Source organism: Sylvia atricapilla, chromosome 6 (genome assembly GCF_009819655.1).
Source record: "Sylvia atricapilla isolate bSylAtr1 chromosome 6, bSylAtr1.pri, whole genome shotgun sequence".
NCBI lineage: Eukaryota > Metazoa > Chordata > Aves > Passeriformes > Sylviidae > Sylvia > Sylvia atricapilla.
The window spans coordinates 1,253,365-1,271,581 of NC_089145.1; the positions used below are offsets into that span (position 1 = coordinate 1,253,365).

The 18,217-nt window shown below is 41.7% G+C and overlaps 1 protein-coding gene across 1 annotated transcript in view; it reads left to right on the plus strand.

The window, feature by feature from the left end:
- Positions 1 to 18,217, plus strand: part of SHANK2 (SH3 and multiple ankyrin repeat domains 2) — a 243,135-nt gene that overhangs the window by 51,433 nt on the left and 173,485 nt on the right. Inside the window, exon 10 of the mRNA XM_066320448.1 lies at positions 17,784 to 18,093. Coding sequence (XP_066176545.1) covers positions 17,784 to 18,093 — 310 coding nt within the window. The remainder of the gene's footprint in view (positions 1 to 17,783; positions 18,094 to 18,217) is intronic.

Consider the following 18,217-nt stretch of genomic DNA (forward strand, 5'->3'; position numbering starts at 1 on the left):
TTGTCAGAAGCTGCCATGACAATTACTTAACAAGGAATTAATATCTCAGGGGTTCCTAATTCTGCTCCATCTTTAACGGATAAACTGTTCATAAACACACAGTATGTGGCATCAGCTTTCATCTATTAAAAAAGGCATTGAGAGCTGACCTAATTCTTAAAAGGGTGAATGTGCAAAGGAATGAATACAAAATATTGAAAATGAAAAAGGCAAAACAGGTTAGAAAACAAATCTGCAAAACTGCTAGTCCTGCTTCCACCAATTGATATTTGTTTGCCGGCTTTGAGCTGATCTGGGCTTGACTTACCTGGTGCTTTAGCAGTTCCCTGAGCCCAGCAAACTCTTGGATCAGCCCTCTCTGTCTCAGGACACACGGTGACTGAACTGTGCCTCTGTCCCAGGCATTCCTGACTGATGGAATATGAGACTCTCCTGGGGGGGCTCTGGTTTAATTAGTGCAGCTTTGAGTCAGCCCCCAAAGGAAGGAGCACAGCACTTGCTTGTGGTGGATTTTGTCCCCTTCTCTTCCTTGCCCATGTGCCAGGGATCGTAACAAATGGAAGGAGAAGGATGAGCCTGGTAGAAGCCAATGAAAGCAGAGTTTCATCACGAAGGGTTTGGCCCCACTGAGGCTGAGTAGTCACAAATCCTGCTCAGTTATTGAAAACAAGTGACAACTTTCCAGTAACGGCTTCCAAGCTGTGAGGAGCCTCCTGCATTTTCAGGAGCTTCTCCCTGGGAGCGAAGGAGGTTACACCAGGACACATCTTTTGATATCCTGTGACATTATGCAATGCACCCATCACATTGCATCATCACTGAAATGCTGTTCGGATCATGCCTTTGCCTTGCATTAAAGCTTAATGACAAAACATTTGAAATTTTACCATGAGAACAAACTGGTTCCTACTAGCTTTCCTTCTCTACTGGTTTGAAGAGCTTGGCTAAATAGAGATGGACACATTTCATCTTGGCTTTTTTACCTTTTTAATCTTCTCAGTGTTTATTTTTCAGAATTCAGGTGGAGAAATAAGATTCCTAAACAACTGGAGTAGTACAACAGCCAGCTGAATCTTATTTTTCTTTCTTACTCTCTTCCTACAAAGTTTTGCGTGGGTGTTTGCATCCTGTTTAGCCTTCCATCTCTCATTTCAGCTTTCCCTTGGGAGACTTTTTGCACGTTCCAGTGCCCCTCATTGTTTAAACTCTAAATCAGTAATATTTTGATGCCACAGAAATATGTAATAGGATTACCAAATTAAAAAAAAAAAATTTAAAGTCTTTTTTCGTGATAGTCCTTTTATGCTTGAATGGAGGCAACGTTCTGGACAGCACCCAAGCTCCCAGGTGATCACAGCAAGTCACAGGATGGCTTGGTACAAATTCTGCTTCTGTGGGGTTTTTTGCCACTGCTTTGGTGGCTTTTTACTCTACTCTGTGTTTCTCTTCATGTTTGCTTCTGTGTAATGCCTGTGGGAAATTTCAGCAGTGACTTGCACAGTGAAACGGCATCAGTGAATTATTTAAAATAGGTATAGTCACTTTAGTGTGATTTAATAATTAAGAAACCCTTTTAAAGACAAAGTCAGCTCCACAGAGAGCTGGGGTAAAGAACTGAGAACCTTTGTTGGAGAACTGGTGGCTCTGCCCAGGAGCCCTGTGGTTTATGGATTACCATGAAATTGTCACCTCTGACAGCTACAGGAAGATCCTCTCAAGTGGCCTGAAAGTCTCTGGTGGCTTGTTTACTTTCTTATTACTCAGTAAATTCAGACATAATTTTTCATCGCACCTTCAAACTGTTACACAATACCTCTTTCTTCTTTCCATTGTTCTCTTCCAGATAATTGTTTAATGATGTAAATTAATAGCTTGAATCTGTAATTTCAAATAAGGAAATGTTGTTAAAAACCCAGGCTTTCTATATAAAATGTGGAATTTTCTTGCTATGGGCATACACACATATATAGTGTTTGAAAAGCCTCTGGCTAGCACTTTATTCTCCACATCCATTGGTATAAATCCCTGAGAAAACCAGTGTAAATTGGGATGTTAGCTTTGGATTACAAACAGCTTCATTTAGGGAACCATGCAGAGGAAGGTATTGCCTGAGGAGGTGAAAATATTTTATTTCCCTGAGAAAACAAAGTGGTTGCTATGGGACAGAAAATGATCTGATGATGGCTTTCACAGAGACATGCAACTGGACAGAATTAGAATATTCAAATCACAGTGGGCAAAAATGTTGGTTTTTCCAGGATGTATTTCTGGAAGATTTTTCTTACTGTAGGTCAGGATACTTTCTTGAAAAATGAAGAAGTGGGTATTTTTCCCCAGGGTACAATTTAATTTTTTTTTTCTTTCTTTCTTTCTAGTCCTCCTACAATATTCTGGAAATGAAACATATTTATTTAGTCAAACTGGTTTTAAATATATATGGAAAGAACCCAGTCCTTTTGAGTGCTGAATTATGATGTTTTGAGGGGTCACCAAGTACAAATAATGTGGGGGGTTTTGTGTGTGTAGCAATATAATGAAAAATCTAAGCAGTTAATAAAATTAACGAACTTAACTACAATTAACCACCATGTGATGAGGGGCATAGATATGCCAGATCTCTATGGTATGCCAGGTAGTTGGTGCCTATTGCTGTAAAAAGGTACATTTTAGTATGTTCAGGGTTTTTTTAATTGGTTTTAAGCCTGTACTGCAGTGAAGTTTATCTTTCAGAATTCAATTAAATGGACTTAGAAGCTTTTTGAGTGGTGAATCCAGAAATCACACGTGAGCTATGTTCCCTTTTGCTCCTTGGTCTGGGAATACACACAACTGTGCTTGCTGGATTTTGTTCTGCCACTAAAGTGCTTTTGTTACTTACATGAATTACTTAGCATTTGTACTCTTCTAAATATTTCAGTGTCCTTCCCAGCTTATTAAGGACACTAATTTTTAATGCCTGTAGATTAGTAATGAGTAAGTCCCTTCCTAAAAAAATTACTCTGTTCTTGAAGGGAACAAAACCTAGAGTTGTTTTATAATGCTTGTTCTCATCCCTGTCATCACTTTATTCCCCATACTAGCTTAAGGACCTTGGAGGTCTCTATTATCCAAAGGAATTTCTGCTGTGGTCATGCTTGAAAGTCCCGCTAGCTGTGTGTGCCTTGCATGACTGCATGCAGAAATCACTACTTTGGATCATCCTGCTTTGGCATGAACAGCTTGGAATGTCATCTTGCAGTGTGATCAGCTGCTGGGATCCTCCCAAATTCCCTGGGAGTTCCTAGCATGTACTGTCAAGCTAGGTAAGTCCTCCTTGTGCAAGTTAAGAGCCTTTCCTCAATTCGCTGTGTTTTGAAAAGTTCCTGAAGCCCACAGACCAGGGACAGGGACCACTTGCTGTAGGGCACAGTGGTGATTTATGTCCCTGATGTGTGTCTGTGCCTGTTTGCTCAGAAATACCCGTCTGTGATTATCACCATCAGTATTAAATTGCTGCCTTGTTTTGATTTCCTATCTCCTTTTCTATTTGTTTTCGTGTTGTTCAAAAATGTTCCCTATATTTTGTCTCATACTAAGCCTTAGATTCCTGTTTAACTACTTCAGCCCTCCCTCACAGTGTCCTTCCTCAGCTCCTTCATTTCTGGAGCAATGGTGTTGTTTTCTACCAGCCAGTTCCCTGAACTTTCTGCCCTTACACTACCTTTGCATGCAGTTAAATGCTTCTGGGGTCTACTCATCACTGCTAACGCAGTCCCTAGCCCCTGGGGCTTCTTTTCTCCTCTGCTTTTCTCCTCTGTGTGTTTGCATGTCCTTTCTTTACAGAGCTCCCTGTTAGTGAAGATGTGTTTCTCACTGGCATTAGCAGTGCTGTGTTGGGAGGTTTGTTCTGTCCCTGGCTTTAGGCATCACCTGCTCTGGGTACGTACTGAAAATGCAAAATACTGAGAGATGTCAAGGTGTAAAAGCCAAGAAAATGATCGTAGTTGGGAGACAGCTGCTCCCCCTCTCCTTTTTCCTGTGGTGGAGAGTGGCAGAAGAAATAAGAAAGATCAATTGGATTTACAAAGGTTTTCCCAGCCATGGTAGTGCATAGCAACAAAATCCCTGAGAGCTCACCCTTTCAGGAACACAGATGAAGGTTAAAATTGGTCAGGGAGGCTCAGTTAGTGAGATTTGAAACCCAAATCTACACTGAGGCAGAGTAAGGTATTGGTAAAGGGAGAGAATCTGGAGTTTGTTTCTGATGTTATTTACCACTCAGCAACACCTATTTGCAAATAAGGCTGTCCACTCCTGGCAGTTTATGATCTCCTTTAGTCTCTTCTAGTTATCCTACAAAGGTCCATTTCTCTGGTTCTGGAGCAGTCCTGGCTTGCATCATTCAAATGGTTCTTTATTTCCTGACTGAAGTTCCAGTCCCTTTACAGTCCAGAGCAAAAAAATAAACTGCCTTTACCGGGCCTAGGATTTAAACAGTTGTGTCTTTCTCTTTATTCATTACTGAACAACCCATAGAAGAAGAGGTGCCTCTGTCCCAGTGTCAGAACTCTGTGACTCTCACTGGATCCTCACAGCCTTTCCTTTTCATCGTCTCTCCTGCATAAATGTAAATCACAGCTTACTCCTGCACCTTCACTATTTCCTGTGTTGCTTCTGGCTGCTGGATGGTTTGATTAATCCTTAAACTGGTGCCTGGTGTTCAGACCTTGAGTGAGGTTTCAGGGGTTGCACTTCCCTCCCTGGTGCAGCACTGGGGCATGCGCTGCCTCGTGTACTACTGACACACTCTTCCCTGAGTCACTGAGCGTCTGACAGCAGTAACCCATCTGCATTTGCTCCACTGGAAACTCCTCCAGATTGCATCGCCCAGATTTGCTGGGAACCACTGCAGTTTTGGTGTATTTTCTTCCTGCCTTCCAGTCCTTCCACCTCCACTTTATTTCTTGATCGCAGATGTGTGAGCCCCCTTTAGTTCTTCTCCTTTTCTGCTAATAATTCCTTTGATGTTCCTTCCCAACATAAAGTGAAGCATGGTCCTAGCCAGGGGGACTTAGGGTTAGTCATCTCTAAATTTCTTGCCAAGAAAGATGTGTTAAAACTTTATGGAAAATTTACTTGAGGGGATTCTATAGAACTATCCCTCAGCTTTTAAATTTCCAAATATTCTGTTTTACCACCCTCCACCAGTCATCATCCAGCTGAGGGAATGACTTTAAGCTTTTCCTGACCCCCACTTGACACAGGGAATGAGAATAATCTCTGTGTTTCTGTCTCCTGTTGTAACAGAGGTGTCCTGGGGACTGTGGTCCCTTCTCTGTTGTTTCCAGCAGTGGTTCCTCAGAAGCCAGAGCTGCTGGGTATGCCTGCAGGATTGTTCCCAGTGAAACTCCCTGGTGTCCACTGGTGGAGCTGAGGGCTGGGTATTTCCTTTGGTTTAGGTCTCTAGCAACAAAAAATACTGCGAGTGATTTGAATTCACTTCTTAGCTGAAGCTTCCTAATCTAATACCTGAAATGCGTATTTGATGTCATCCTGTTTTATGTTTTCTGTCCTATCCAGGTTTTTTTCCTCTGGATACACAGTGTATTCTTCATGCCCTTATTTGTGTTTATAAAGATGCACAGTTTATTCCTGAAACGTTTCATGCCTGAATTGTGCCTTGAATTTGTGAGTGCAGTCATCATCTTAATTTAGATGTGCTTCTGTAGCCAAATGATCCTTACTCCAATGAAAGTGCTGCTGGACACATGGAATAGTCACACACATGTCACCAGTGTACAGATGACACCAAAGTGAGAATGAGTCCTCTCCTAAACACATAATGCAGCTACTCAGAAACATCAAGAATCTGTATCTGAGATACTGTGACTTAGTAGAGAGCAACATGATGCAGTTCTCATCTTCATACAGTTCCTCTCCTTTCTCTGATCCCATTCTTTTTTAGGGATGTGCATTAGCACTATTTGCATCACTTCTTGTCGGGAAGAAAACAGAGTTATTTTGAAGCTTGAACACGGAAGTCAAATTTCATTGTAGTAGTCATGATGTCCGGGGGTGGGACTGCCAAATAATATCCAGAACTCTTCTCTTTTCTTAGTAATGTCTTGGATGTCAGCCATGCATTTTCCACTGAATTAATGAACATCAGATCTATGCCAGGAACGTAAGAATAGATGGCACTGCTTCGGAAATAGTTTCTACATAAAATTACTTTTCGATGATGGGTTTAAAGCCTGCATCTTCTTTACTCTTTCAATTGATTTTATTTACCTGCTCTGACTTACTAACCTATTTAATAACAGTCCTTTTTTTTGTATTCTTGTTGCATAAAATCTAAACCCAGCTGTCAGCACAGAATGTAATCTGCTGGAAGCATCAGGAAACAGGACGGGAAAAGAAGTCTTTCCTCAACATCTTCAAATATTGTAAAGCACACGTGATGTCGTGAAGGAGAAGCAGGGATAGTATTGTGGCATCACTTAAATCATTAATCCGCCTCAAAAACCCCTTCAGTGAGCAAGCTTTCCTTTCTCAATGGGACTCAGCACTGAGAACATTATAAATGCTGCAAACACCTACATATTTGTACAGAGATAACCCCCTGCTTCAGCGGATACAGGCTTTTTTTATCCTTTCTTAGTTATACCAGCATGATTCATTAGCAGTTATTTTTGAGATGAAGAAATGTAGGCTACTAATACAATTTAAAATACTGTTATTTTAATGAATAAGTCAGCAATGTTTTAGTTTCTATTTAACACCAAATGTCTAAATGGAGCTAAGGATAGTGAGACAATTATCAGCTTAAATTATTGGGTTTTATCTTTTAAAGATCCTACTTAATAACATGACTTTGGATAGAGCTTGCAATCCCCTATTGAGAAGATATTTTGGGGGGTGAATTGTTGTGTATCTCCCATCTTTAGCAGAAAAGACAACTGGAAGTTTGCAGCTGGGAGAATCTCTGCTCAGGTAACCCAAATGTGCCTTTTCTCAGAAGTGTTAGTGTGAATTATTTGATTCTTAGGTCCATTTTGGAACTGAGATGATAAGAATAAGAGCAGGGGAAGAATTCTTGAAAGTCACTTAGGTAAGAGGAGAACAACTGTGGTGAGGATAATGTGGGGTACCATAATGATGGGTCTCACTAGTTCCACGTTTGAGAAGCAAAATCTACAATCACAGAAATGCTTTTTGCTGTCTACAGTCACAACTCCCACCAGGATTCTCTCCCTAAATTCTCTTCTCACTCCTTGAAGATTCCTGGGCTTCAGGGAGGCTGCAGAGTCAATAATTCAGTTCTCTTGGTGCTTAGTTTCTGGCTTATCAATGCTTCTGCCAGGATAAAAATGGGCTCTGCTGTAAAATGAGAATGAAAGTGGCAATGCAGGTTTTTGTTATTAAATACATCATAAAGTGGCAGTACCTGTGGGAAGCCAGCCAACAGAGGGAAAAGCTTCCAGAGTTTAAATTCCTTTGCTGACATCTCAAGCCCAGTTCTGTCTCCTCAGTAAGTTGCTGTATTCTTTACTCCGTGAAAGAATTCCCCTCAAAGGGCAATAAGCCAGTAAAAATTTACAGTAATGTTGTATTTACTGCTTGATTGTTCCCTCCTCTCCTCACAATTAAACTTCGGGTTATTTAAACTATTGTTATGCATTTAAATATTGCGACCTCCCGTGAATCTTCCTCTTCTAGATGCTGTTTTATTGTGTCCAGCTTCTCTTCTCTTCCCATCCGTTTGTCTTGGTTGTCCCTTTTATGTAACTTTGCCATGACGTGGTATCTTCTAGAAATTTTCTCTCCTGGTCTACTGTTACATGCTATTTATTTCCTGTTGAATCTGGGTGGCAGGAAGATTATCCTTAGGGAATTGGTGAGGGAAGCAGTGAAAGGCAACTGTAGCAGCGAGAAGAAGGGAAAATGAGATTGAAAAATGGGAGTGAAGGACTTGAATTTAAAAGTTGGAGAAGAAGGAGGGGTTGGAGCTAAAAGAAAATACTCTGAATTTCTTTCTTTGCTGTTTTCTTACCCTACCTGCCTTGGCTACCTCACACTCATGCATGAACTTTAACATCTGACCAGTTACATATTTTGAAACTTCTTCAAGAGTCCAGTCTTTTTTTTTTTTTTTTTTTTTTTTCCCATTGAGAGCAATATACACTTTTCAGTTATGAAAATGGTGTTATTCTAAATAAAACTGACATGATCCACCAACACTTTCAGAAGCACAGATGCTTTGTCCCACTATTTACTAAAGAGGTTCACACTTAGATTAAAGCAGTGAAATCAAATCACTGAATAAAGCCTGGAACAACATAATGATTTGAGGAATTTGTGGAGAGCTTCTGGTAGGAAGAAAGTTACACCAAGGCAAAATTAGATTGTTTTCTGTACAACACCAGGACACGAATGCACCATGCAACCTAATATTGGTGCAGTTGTTTTGCTGAGCATCTTGTGTGCTTTCATTTGTCCTTGTTCTCTTCTGCAACATCGGGCTGCAACCACAAATTCAAATGCTGCATCTGAGGCCCATCAGTGTCAGACTTAGCAGAAGAGTCTTTGTTACTGGAACCACCAGCCATGAAATTCTCTCTCTGAATGACACAGCTTTGTTATTATATTTTTTTTTTCCAGCATAAACTACGTGGGTTGTGATATGCACAGCCTCCTGATGTTAGGTGATATTTGCTTCCAACTCAATGTATACATAATGCCAGAAGTGAAATTAATTTGTTGTGTACTTCAGTCCTGAGTGCTGCTGCATCAGGACAAGATTTCCTGATATGTTATTAGTGGGGAGAGTTGCACCATCCTTTCACCAGCTTGTTTAGAGAGCAGAAGAATTTGTAGTGGGATATAATTATATTTGATTCCTATTTTCTCTCTTGCTGTTGGATGTAAAAGAATGCAGCTTCAGGGGTTCACACTTGACTGCTTTCAGTTCAAGTTGATCGTCTGAGCTAAATGTATCCTTCTGTCCAAATACTGTACAAGTTGTTAGTCTCTTGCTTCAATGGCACTTGTAAGGAGCTGGTTACTCAGTGTTTGCTGCTGTGTAAAGATGAACTGCTCCGGAGGAGTTCTACTTGCTGATGAAAACACATCTTGAAATAAGCCCAGTTCGTATTTAAAGAAATCAATTATGACAAGTAGTTTTGTGTTTTGTTGACTGCAAATCACCCATTGCCTTTTTCTGAAAGTGTTCACAGGACTATTTACTTTTTAAAAGATTCTGTTTTTCCTTGTCTTCATGGCCAGCAGAGAAATCTCTGTGTTATCAGGGTGCACAAATGGATGGAGGATAGGCACAAATATTTGTTGTAGTTATTTGTATTACTCAGAGTAAGAGTGGATGCTACTTTCAACCCAAACACGAAAAACAAAAGTGAGGGGCTGTGAGTGCTCTGGGAGTATAAAACCTTCAGAAAGCCTTGTCAGAGCTGGCCTTCCCATTCCAGGGAGAATATTCTTCCCAACCAGAACTACAGAAAATACACAGCTTTATTTGGATAAGTTGCTTCTTTTGTAGCAATGTACCTGTTAGAATGAAAGCCAGCCAGACATATTTGATTCAGATTGGCTGCTTGCTTCTACATTGCTGATAGATTTTAATCATGTTTTTAAATTTCCCTTCAGCTATTGGAGCTTTCTCTCATTGCTTTTGCTTTTTTCTCTCTCTTCAAGCTGCCACTTGCAAGACATTTCCCTCATTATTGGCCATTGTTTACTCCTCGATTCCAGCCTTTCACAGAGGCTTGGAGGGTTTCATTTCCCCACCTTTTAACCTTCTATTGTTCTGCACCCCTGACCCAGATTCCTCACACAAAGCCACCTCTCATCCTTGGGGACAGAGGCTTTATTACCGCTCTCAGGTAAATTCCGATCTGTGTATCTGTATTGCTGCAGGCAGAGCTTCAGATATTTGCAGCTATTGCCACATAGAGCCTGGTAATTTTTCTTTTTGAATCTTATTCAAGCTCTTCTGGATCATAATTTCTGTATTTAGCATCTTCCAACATCTCAGAGAGATGTCAGACATTTGCTCTGACATGTAGCAGGTTTTGAAGCAATACTTAGCAATTTTTAAATGTGATCTAACCAGAAGATCCTCTGTCTCTCCCTGATGTGTGAGCATCTGAAAGTAAAGCCCTGAGGTGAACTGGTCTCCCTTCTCAGACACAGGCAGCTCTTTGAATCCTTTCCTTGCACTGGTGCTTTAATCTCAGTGAGGGCTAATTTATAACCATCTGAATATGGAAAAAAAAAAAGAAAAAAAAAAAAAGAAAAAATATTTTAATTTCCTGTGATTTTAATTTAATTTACATGTGGCAACTGTGGATTCATCAACTTTTAAATTCCCTTGGGATGTGCCATCAGACACATACACCTCCTGTGCTTTGAGTAAGTACAGTATAAAATAAGTGTCTTCTTCTGAACTCTGTGGCCAGATCTCTCCAGCACACAAGAGATTGCCTCTGATGAAGCCATGTCCAGAGCCTTTCCAGGTCCTTGCTGTTGGTTTTCTGGGAGGGTTCCGGGTTCCTTGGCCCTTGTCGCAGTGAGCACAGCCTGGGCACGGCGGTGACGGAAGGGCTGTCTGGCACATGGCTCTGCAACTCCCACTGCTATTTTTTGCTTTCTTTTCTAATTGATAACTCCTGCCATCTGTTCCCGAGCCATCCCTCTGCTGTCCTTTCCCACACACAGTCTCCTGCCCCTGTTCCACCCTTAAGCTCGGGCTGAGTGCCCCAAGGCTGCTGCCAAGAGCTGGTTGATACCAGGGGCCGCTGGGTGCTAAGATGCTGCTGACAGAGATGTGACCTCAGGTCAGCCCAGGCTCGGCTCTCCAGCAGCGCTTCAGTGGCCTCTGTGCTGCTTCTTGACTGCAGCTCCCTGAGCAAGCTCCACAGATTTTTTTTTTAAATTCAGACAAAAAAATCCCCGAAACAAAACACCCCAACCAAACCCTTTGCTTTATAAAATCCGTACAGTTGTTTCTCTGAGGTGGGGTCCTTTCGAATCTCTCACATCTGCCTGTGTTCATGACCACCTTGTGGCTTTCTGGAATAAGTCAGTAATCTAGAAGCAGTGTAGCAGCCTAGGTTGTTGTAGGTTTTTTTCTTTTTTTTTCCCCAAGAGCCTTTATGTTCTTTCCAGTCTATATTTGAATCTCTCCTTTCTTGTCTAACTCTCCATTTGGTGGCTTAGCATATGGGAAGCCTGCTTTATAGTGCAGAGAAATGCATTTCTACATGCTAAGGACTGAATTTTTAACAAGAACCTAGATGTATGTACCAGCTAGAGGAATTTTTCTGACAGGAGCTCCAAAATGGACGAAATCAAGGAAGAATAAATCATGGTAATCATGGCTGTGGTCGACCATTATCTAAGAAGCCTTGGACCTTCAAGGTGTGTTGGAGGGATGATTACATAAGAATATTGGGCGTCTAAGTGCCTAAAAATAGGTCCTTAAGAGTGTGAGTCTCTGATTTTCCATAGATTTCTGATGGGGTTTATGGATTTAAGCACCCATAAAAATTGGTGTTACAAATGCACCAGAAATACTCACCAAAATTAACCTGAGAGCCCTTGTTTTGGTTTCTGTTTAAGGTGGCCTTTTTCTCTCAGAGACACCCCCATGTAGAGCTCCCACACGTTTTTCTGAGCACCTACCAAAGGAGCAGGGAAATGAGGGTTTACCTCACCTCTATTTGGAAGGTTCCTTATAATTTATAGATTAAGGATGCTAATGGTGTGTGGGTTATATTATGCTTGGGCATAGCACAGTCAAACTATTAAGCTTTTGTCCTGAGGTGATAATACCGAGGCTACAGTTGTGAAGCAGAAAATCTTTCAGGAAGGAGTGGAAGCTGCTGCAATATTTTCTTTTTTAATTTCCCAGCACCGAAGAATTTGGAACTTCTGTTCAAATAAACAAATTCTAATAAGCTATTAGTGAAAATGAGAGAAGCTGAAAAACTGCAGCTGCAAGTGTTCGCTGACTTCCTTGATTGTCACATTTTCCCATTGTACAATAGTGGTTATTGCAGGAGGCTCTGCCTTGTAGGAAGAAATTATATTTCCTGCACTGGGGGAAAGACAGACAGTTAAATGGAATAAAATGATCACTCATCAGGTGATCTCTCTGATGGTGTAGGTCTGAAAGAGTTCCCACCATTTCCACAAAACTTAATAATTTCAAGTGACTTTCATATTTTGGATGTTTTTATAACACTGATTAGAAACCTGCAGATGATGAAATGTTACAGCTCCGGCAAGAATCTAATAAAAATCCCCCCTGGGATTGATTTTGATTGACTACAGTTGCCTGTCTGTTTTTATTTTACTGTATATGAGCAGACAGGAATGAGCAGCGTTGAGTTAACCCTTCCCTGGCCTAATTCCTGGCCTTGGGGGCCTGGGCTGTCACTGCTTTCCCCCACTGACACCCAGAAAAAGGAAAAAGGCAGTTTAAGGCTTCCATTAACACTCACAGTTCCTTTGTGTTCTGTAGCTCCAAATATAATCAGGGGCTTGGATGAAGATATTAGAAAATGGAACCCACACAGGGTGATAATTCAGATTAGGGGCATAGTCCTGCTGGAGCAATTCTTGTTCTGGAAATTATATTGATTCTTCTGTGTAGCTAATTAATGCACATATTTATAAGTTAGTGAATAAAAGTTCAAAGTTGTTCTTTAGGAAGCCTTGCATCTATTAGAATTCAAGAAGAAGGGTTTTTCCTGTCAAATAAAGATGTTTAATGCTGCACCTGTGCTGTGTCCATTTCCTCTGGTGAGAGTTCCACCTGCTAAGGAGAGTTGCTTTCAAAAATAAATTGAACCAAAATGTAAAATTATATTAGGGAAATATTCTTTTCTTTGTAAATTAAACACTGGGATGTTAAATTAAGTTTAAACTGTTCAATTTATTTCTGCTTGGTAATTCTTTTCAGTGCTATGTAACTGTGAGATCACTATGCACATAGACATATCTATTTAAGTAATTTATTTTCTGTCTTTCTTGAAACAGTTTTCTCAGTAAGAAACCCCTTGATTTTCCAAATAGATGCATTAGTGATCAGTGGAGAAGCCTGAAATGGAATAAATATTTATTACCTGTTATACTGGTTATGTTATTAGAGGGCAATATTTTAATATTGGTTAGTCTTTTTTTTAGAATGCAAATTTCCTAGCCTTTGGAATCTTTGTGTCTTACATTTAAGTGGATCTGCTTAAAAATTTTGTGATTTTTAGCACCTCCCCCTCCTTCCTATGTGCCTGTTTCAGTTATTTGCTCTTCCTCTGGAAGCATGTTTGCACTGGCAAGCATAGCTATCCCTGTGTTTCTTTTTATTGCAGAATTAGGACTTTCCAAACTTCTCTGGTTACATCTTGTGTTTCCTGTCATCTGCACTGAATTTACCAAACGAGCTCGATCAATTCTTTTTGGTATTCTTTCTCTGTCCAAAAAGAAGTTCTATTTTATTGCAGCGTGATGGAAGGGGAGGGGAGAATAACTGTGCTGGGATCATCTCCTCTGTTTCAAACCAGAATACAGGAATATAGGTTAGAGATTTTGTGGAGTGGCAGCTTTGGCTCCATCCTTAACGTGGTCATCGTGTGAAGCTTGGAGAGATTTGTGCTTCTTTGGAAGAAAGAAAGAAAGAAATATGGAAAAGGGAATAAACAGCAAAAAGTGAAGAGCAGAAGGAGAAAGGAAATAGGGAAAAGTAAATAAATAGCAAAAAGTGAGTAAACAGCAACAAGCAAACAAATAGCAACAAGCAAATGAACAGTGGGATGCTGTGCGGACCGAGGGCAGCTGTGCAAGTTGAGAGCCAAAGGCAGGTCCCCGGCAGCTCGCAGCCTCTCCAGTGCCTCCCCAGTGCCTCTCCAGTGCCTCTCCAGTGCCTCCCCAGTGCCGCTCCCGCCCGGCCATGGGAATTTTTGGCCCCCGGGGCTGGGAGCGGGAGCAGCGGCTGCTCTCTGCTCTGCGGGGCTGTGGCGGCGGCAGCTTCACATGACTAATGCTGGGAGAGAGAGAGAGCAGGAGCGCTGCCTTTTTTTTTTTTTTTTTTTTTTTTTTTTTTTTTTTGAGCAGCTCCAGTCTGTGCACAGTTGGCTCCCAGCTGACAGACAGAATGTGGGGTGGGCTTTGTCACCAGAACGCTGGGTACTGCATGCCCAGCTATGCTCGCAATTCCACAGTGCCCAGAAACCTGCTGCTTATGTCAGGGTGCAGCCAGCCTGAACACATAGAAATTGGGTAGCTTGATTGTCGGGGTTTTTTTTTATTATAATTATTTTTAATATTTTTATTTTTTCTATTTTTTTTTTTTGCCTCTTTCTTCCCTGCAAAGGTTATATAATGAGGGGATTGCTGCTAGAGTAAAAAGGGAAAATGAAGTCTTTGTTAAATGCCTTCACAAAGAAAGAAGGTAAGCGATGAAAGCAGAAGACTTTGATGTTTCAGACTGGTGTTTTCTTGTGTACATTTAATATAATGGGCTTAGTGACTCTATAATTGATCAGTTCCTGTGATTTCTTTTTCAAAATTATTTGATGTTAGTCCATTTAGGCTAGTGGTTATTAAAGCTGGATGTGACTTTATTCCTTTTAGGATTTTCTCTGAAGAATCAAGTAGTTATAAAAATGTTTTTGTTCCCTAAGAAATGCATTGGGAGATACGGGGGTATTTTCCTAGGTGAATTTTATCAGTGAATGGTGCTGAATTGCCCCTTCAGATGTATGAAGTGCCAGGAATAGAATTCAGAGAGCTGGAGGAAGGATTATGTGGTACTTTCAAGTGTGCTTTTAGGGATGATAAATTTAAACTTTTGGGTCATGGAATTAGTTTAGGCATTTTCATGTCATTTTATATCAAGTGGTTTTTTTCCCCCAAACAAGTTTTGCCACAGTTATCCTTGCAGTTCTGAAACGTGGTGAAATATTAGGGAAAAGCAGAGTCCAACCGGGACTAAGGCAGGGACATTTGCATTTCATAATTTTGTGTTGTAGTTCTGTTTTTTAATTGTGAAAATAATATAAATAATGCTGATAAGAAGCAGCTAAAAAAATATCCACCCACTTACAGTTTGCAGATTGCTGGGGAAAAGAAACAGTTGGGTGGAATATTAATTACTTGAAGCACAGAAATGCTTATTTTTAACTCTTTCTATAAAAGATTTGTGTTAGACACGCATCAATTGGTGTCATTAGTTGTCCCCTTCCTTATTTATTTCCTGTAGTAAAGGCTAATTTTGCTCGTAGTTGTCTCCTCAAGAACAGAACATGAATAGCAAAACGAAAGCTAAACTCTTTAATGGGCTTGTAAAATGCTCCTGAGGTGTGTAAGGGAAAAGAATCCCTTTCCTCTGGCGCCTGGAGGGTGGTTTCTCCGATCTGTCAGTCCAGATGTGACCTGCAGCTCTCTGTCTGTGCTGTCACCGTGCCCCGGCACCCTGTCCTTGTCCTCCCTCCCCCTCCCACCAGCAGGGATCCCACCAGCCTCTTCAGAGTCCCAGTAAACATCCCCAAAACGCTGGCGAGATTCCTTTTCCTCAGCCTGTGGCTGGAAGGGCTGGGCAGGCTGCTTTCAGGTTCATGACAAATTAAAATCTGAGGGTCAGACCCGATTTCTGCTAAATCCAAGGCAAACTTCGGTGACCTGGGGGAACAGAGTTAGACCTCCAGGTAGCAAACCTGAGCGTGCCAAACATCCCCTGTATGTTCAGTTTGTGTGTTCTCCTTGACTGAATTCTGCTTTGTTGTACCTGGGAAAGATCCCCATCTTCAGTGAAGTAATTTCTGGAGCTGTATTCCAAATGTCAAAAATAAAGGAACGTAGAAATGTTGCTTCTCTGCCCCACACATTGACCTAAGGGTCTGTATGTGCCAGTTTTGGAGATAAACGCTGTGAGTTTGCTGTAAGTTAGCACTAACTAGGGCTTTCACTGTGACATCTGAAGCACCAAGGTGCTCTCATGACACCCTTGTCTGCTTTGAAACCTTAAAGGAATACTGAATGGGAAAAAACTTGAAGCGTCAGGAAAATTATCCAGAGTTTCTGCCCGGTGTCTAGCATAAGCATTGGACTTTGGTGATTTCTCCCCTTTAACAGCTTTTAAAGGCTATTTCCCTTATTCCAAAGGGAACGTGGAAATGAATTGAAGCCCTTTCTGTGCACGCTGTTCCCATGTTTGGTTGTTCTGATGTTGTCGAGTTGTTTACTAGAGAAAGTTTCAGCTCAGTGGAAATACAAAGGATGTTGTAAAATATTCAGAATTGTAGCTAATCATAAACTGACTCTGGTGCAAATGATACAAACCATTCTTTTACTCGCAGTTCCATCTCTATTTTATGCTATAAATAAGCTCTCAGTTTTGCACTGAAACCTTAAATTTTGCTTTATTCTCTCAATTAAAGGCTCTATTTCAAGGCAGGACAGATTGATTCTTATCTATATTCATATTTATGTGAATTTATTTACTTGCACAGTATGACAGACATTCTTATTCTTTTTTTTGTGTGGTTTTGAAGGGTATTGAATGAGTAGACATTTCTGGCTCTTTATAAATGGCACTTACTGGCACTTTAGACATGTAGGATGATATTTTGTGGGGTTTCTTTCCCAATTTAAATATGGTTTTTTTTTTTTCTTTGAGAATTGCAGCAGCTCATTGAAGCCCTCAGGCTGCCTTTTGCTAGTTGTGCCACTGTGACTTTTGGATGTAAACCTGTGCACTTTGGCTCGGGTCCAGCGACCCCACGAGCTCCACTGAGAGAAATTAATGGGGGCAGTTGCAATAATGGGGCTCAAGGCCAGGGTGAGGTTTGGGGGTCAATTCCTTTATGACAGGGCAGGAAATTCCATCGCATCTGGTGATAACAGGGGCCTTTTTTATTAGGGAATTCGCCTTCTAAGTTGCGCCTGGGACAAACTGACCCACTAGAGTGGGAAAAGGAGATCTGGAAAACTGTGTCAATGCTTGTGTGTGCCAGGAGCACATATGGAAGGCTGGACCCTCTGCTCTGAGTTAGGTTTGTGTTGTGCTTGCTTTGCTTTGTGTTGTGGCTCTTTCATTAAGGAGTTTCTTGGAGCCCTTGGATACTGAGGTGTTCCCCCCAGGCCACAGCACGTGACGGAGCCAGTGTATTACCCTGGGGTAATCTGCTCTATATACCATAGTAATGGATGTGGTAGGAATGCCAGGATTAGAAAGAGGGGAATGCCTGGGGATTGCAGCAGTGTAATAGAGTTCTGCCAGGACGGGAAGCCGTGTCCTCGATTTTTAACCTGCAAGATGGGGATAAGGTGACTGTTCACAGATTTCAGGTTAGGCCTGAACGTGAGGTGGACCAGTTTGGATGCCAGCTGGGGGATGGAAGCTGCAAGTCCATGCGTCAGGAATGCTGCTGGGCTGCCCTGTTCTGTGCCTTTCTGACCGAATGTGACAACACAGCAGGAAAATGAACTTTCTGAGCCTCAAACTTGGCAATAATGAGGTGTTACCCATTTCCTAGAGCACAGTCCAGAGTGTTCAGTAGGCTCATGGCACTGGTGTTGCCTAACCATTTATTCAAGCCAGCCTGACAGGTTAATGTTGCTCTGTTGTTTTTGATTTCATGATATGCTAACGATAATTTGTTCAGCTCTGCTGGCAAGGTGGAGTTTCTGTCTCTGCAGAAGAAACAATGCCATATGTTGCACGTGGTGGTAAACACACATGAATGTGAAATCATCTGAGATCACCCTCCATGTCTGTCTTTGCACAGTGCCCTTTCGGGAGGCTCCCACCTACTCCAACAGGAGGAGGAGGCCTCCCAGCACCTTGGCAGCCCCCCGGATCCTGCTCCGCTCCAACAGCGACAACAACCTGAACATCAACAACCTCCCCGAGTGGTCGGCCTCCTCCTCCGCCTCTTCGCACCGCAGCCTTTCCCCTCACCTGCTCCAACAGATGCAGAGTAATCCCAATGGAACTGTAAAAACCGTGGGGAGTTACACTCCGTCCTCCCGGAGCCGCTCGCCGTCCCTCAACAGGCTGGGAGAGGATGCCAAGAGGCAGCAGCATAGGCACATCAGGTGAGTTTGGGCTGTTTCCCAGCACTAGGTGCCCCTAAAAACAGCCTGCCGTGTTCCTTGATATTTGCACTCTCTGGAATGCATAGTTGTTCCTTCTCAGCGCAGTGGACCGTGCCCAAGTGTG